We start from the raw sequence: 3,716 nt of genomic DNA, 5'->3' as shown, positions 1-3,716 counted from the left end.
TGTGTTCTGCTGCATGCATGGCCAGCTGACTGGTAAGAGCCCTTGTCCTGGGACCGCCCTGTGTTAGCCTGCCTAGCCGAGATCCTTCTGCTGGATCTCCAGCTATTAATACCCAGTGTCCGTGTGAAAGAATGTGGACACAGGAGGTTAAATCTCACTTAAGCCCACGCTGCATTGGATCAATTTGGTGTTGGAAATATAACAATAATTATATTATTATTGATAAATGTATTGGATTGTTGAGGGAGCAAGCATATAGGCACTTTGCTGCACCTTTTATACCTGCTGGAAACTGTGACAAATAGATTTTTATTTGAAATATGTTTGGTTATCCTTGTAGTATCCAGAACACGCCTGCACCCTGTTCCTTAATAGTACCATGTTTTATTCATTGAGATGTTACAGGGATATAAGGGTTTTATCCTTTAATACCCACCATGTTGCACATTCATTTTAGACTGAGTCTATGGTCACGCCCCCAAGTGTACAGTACTGTCGTGAGTTTATGAAAACAGTTCTCCTGTAGGTTTGTTGAGTTGACGTCTGGGCTTCCCTGTGGAAAGAATTTGAGCTAATCACTTTTATTTTATTTAACCTTTATTTAACTAGGCAAGTCAGTTAAGAAGAAATTCTTATTTACAATGACAGCCTACCCCGGCCAAACCCTCCCCTAACCTTGACGACGCTGGGCCAATTGTGCACCGCCCTATGGGGCTCTCGAACACGGCCAGTTGTGATACAGTCCGGGATCAAACCACGTGTCTGTAGTGACGTCTCCAGCAGTGCGATGCAGTGCCTTAGAGCACTGCACCACTCGGTCCCACCAAATATTACCTCACTTACATTGAAGTGTAAAATTAAGTGTTCAAGTTGAACAAGCAGTGGTGTGGTTTAGATGGTTCAAGTTGGTAAGAGAATAGTTTAGGTAACGCTACAATTGACTCCTGGACACATATAATTTAGGTTAAAAGCACAGCTATTAGTTTACCTACACGTTGAACAGCACAAGCTTGAACAGAGGCTAGAGTAGAAACTTGACACTGCATAGCAAACATGCCTGTAGACACAATGCAAATGGATTACAGCGTAGAGTAAAAACGTCTTTGATGCCCGACATCATTCCGGAATACTTTTCTGTATCTTGACAAATAGTTTGGCTCTCCCTGCTGAGCTATAAAAGTGATGTTGAGATGTTGCAAAATGATTGGACCAGACTAGAGGAACAGTGCTGGTTATATCACCAACATCAGGTCTTCTGTACACATCCACATGATGCTTAGCAACAGCTGCTCTATCAAGGTCAAAACATTATTTTGTCTCTAGCAACACCACTATAATCATTGTAAGAATGGGCACAATGGAGCCAGAGCATCTAAAAGCTATAAGCCTAAATTTACTGATGATCAGTAGTTGGGCTTATTTAACCATGTTGAACTTGCTTTGAGAAATACATCAAATCGCTTTAATGGCAATGTATGGTTAAATGACTGGAATTGTTTGGTAATTTTATATTACTTGAAGGGTCACAATACACCTGCATATGATAATGTATCATAAATAGGGTGAAGTTGTCTACAGTACAAATGGTATCCTACTGCTCACATTTGGACACCAACCTCTAATAGGTGACACGACACTGTCCATGTAGCAACACTTGCTGCATTATGTACAAACCAACCCCCATTAAAAGAGCACAGAAAAGTGAATTGTTAGACAATGTTTTAATACGTGAGCATCACGCAATTATCATAATCCATGGCAGATTATGAAAATACATAGATTGAGTAGGACAGTAAAACAGTATTTACAGGCACACTATTACAAATGTACAAGTCTTTATAAAACAAAGACACTGTAGTGACCAGCAAATTCACAACAGATTGCGTTAGCATCGAGTCACATTCAGTCCCATATTATCCACGCTAAAAAGGATAACGTATCAATTGATCAAATGTAACATGGCGCTTTTGGTACGTTACAATGTACACGACTTGTGTAGAAGAAGCACGTTGACTATCAAGAGCCCATCGTTAACATTTGTATCACTTCCTAAAAGCACCTCTCGAACATTCTTTCAAGAGACGTCACATGTAAATAGCTACTACAGTAGGCCTACTTTCATTATGATGTTTGGGGAACTCCAATTTTACTAGGTACTCAGTCCACCACGTGTTTGTGGGGGTAGTTGGTGGAACTTTGCTTCATGTTCCAGCTTTATTAATATCCCCAAGAGGTCAAAACCACAGTTTCAATGTTTAAAAAGCGACAATTGCAGTACTCCAAGGGTTGATGTTTTTTAACATTTGATCACAACAAATTTGTCCTGAGTCACTGTCCTCTGCCTCGGAATCGGGCTGCGCTCCGTCTTCACTACTCAAGAGTCCAGAAAAACTGGAACCGAATATTGTTATCAAACTCGAGACATTGCTGGTGTCCATTTCTTCGGTTTCCGCTTTCTTTTCGTCGTTTTTAGAAATTAGAGTTGGGGACATTACTTTCGTTCTTTTCGGCAGGGAGTCTGTGAGTTCAGAGTCGTCGGCACTCCGTTTCCTGTTAGTGCAAGTATAGGGCACTATGGGCTCGTGCGAATTTTCCTCCACTGATTCACTGTCCGTCTGGCAGTCGTTCGGCGTCTCTGTGGCCTGTTTTGGATTACTCGGAGGGGGACCACTAATACAGTTGGATGAGATAGTAGTAACAACATTGGAGACCTCACATGTAGGACTAGCCTCTGGGCTCTCTGGTGTTTTCAGTTTGCTGCATCCTGAATCCAAAACTCCATTTTCGGCGTGATCTTGCTCACCTCTCGCTTCAGATTCAACGTCCAGTGCCGCGTGGGATTCGACCACAATGCTGGGCTCCTGCTTGTCCACGGCCACTTCACTTTGCCCGTCTGATTCAGGCAGGCTCTCTGTCGAACCGGGGACCAATCTGTCTTGTTCTGAGTCCATGTATTCTCCCTCACACCACTCTCTTGCTTGCTGAGCACTCAGGCATATCCCGCCGTAGTAGTCACGAAGGTATACTTGCCGGGCACTCCGTAGAACCAGGGAGACCAGAAGATTTTTGTGTAGTTTGATCCCACCACGTTGAACTCTGGAGTTGTAAATCTTCCCCAGTGAGATACTCATAATCCGATGCGCCTCAACTTTATACTCCATGATTAAACACTGAGGTTGTTTAGCAAAAGCACCAAGTCTCTCGTGTTTCAGTTCTTGTGGAAACACAAATGGTTAAAAGTAGCCTAATCCTCAAATCCCCAACGGAGTTGTTTGTCCTATAACGTAGCGACTAATTGCTTCCAAATGGTACTGAATTCTCAACAGTGACGTAACAACTTGTTTGTTTTAGAAACATACATTTGATAAACGCAAGATGTGCTTCATCGTTTCTATGTGCAGAAGCCAATGAGTGTATGGGTCTAAGAAATTAAACGGTAAACCAAATCAACAGCTGAACATTGAGAAGAATGGAACTGTTTCTAGTTGTAACACTATTTTATACCCTAACGTAATAACCACGCCATCCAATGAAAACACATCTCGTCTTTACCATCCCTACGAATTCCGCCCCGCCAAATTCATATGGACCAATGGGCGTGCTCTAAAAAGAGAAATATAATTTGAATACACACGTGGGAGAGTGATTTAAAGACATAAGCACACGTTTAAAACACTGGTGGGAATTGCTATCTAAAAAAAGAAGTGCAGATAAAC

General features: G+C 42.1%; 1 protein-coding gene across 1 annotated transcript; it reads right to left on the bottom strand.

Annotated features, from left to right (window-relative positions):
* Positions 1-1,706: 1,706 nt before the first annotated feature.
* Positions 1,707-3,480, bottom strand: LOC129867566 (immediate early response gene 5 protein-like). The gene has a single exon (XM_055941048.1). It carries the CDS (start codon positions 3,159-3,161, stop codon positions 2,256-2,258), a length of 906 nt encoding a protein of 301 aa, XP_055797023.1. The 5' UTR covers positions 3,162-3,480; the 3' UTR covers positions 1,707-2,255.
* Between the last annotated feature and the right edge of the window lie 236 nt (positions 3,481-3,716).

The sequence above is a fragment of the Salvelinus fontinalis genome, chromosome 12 (assembly GCF_029448725.1).
Source record: "Salvelinus fontinalis isolate EN_2023a chromosome 12, ASM2944872v1, whole genome shotgun sequence".
Classification (NCBI taxonomy): Eukaryota; Metazoa; Chordata; class Actinopteri; order Salmoniformes; family Salmonidae; genus Salvelinus; species Salvelinus fontinalis.
This window is presented reverse-complemented; position numbering and strand designations above follow the sequence as displayed.

What these genes read in the sequence shown, in the direction of transcription:
- LOC129867566 (XM_055941048.1), bottom strand. Translation starts at nt 3,161, where the DNA reads ATGGAGTATAAAGTTGAGGCGCATCGGATTATGAGTATCTCACTGGGG.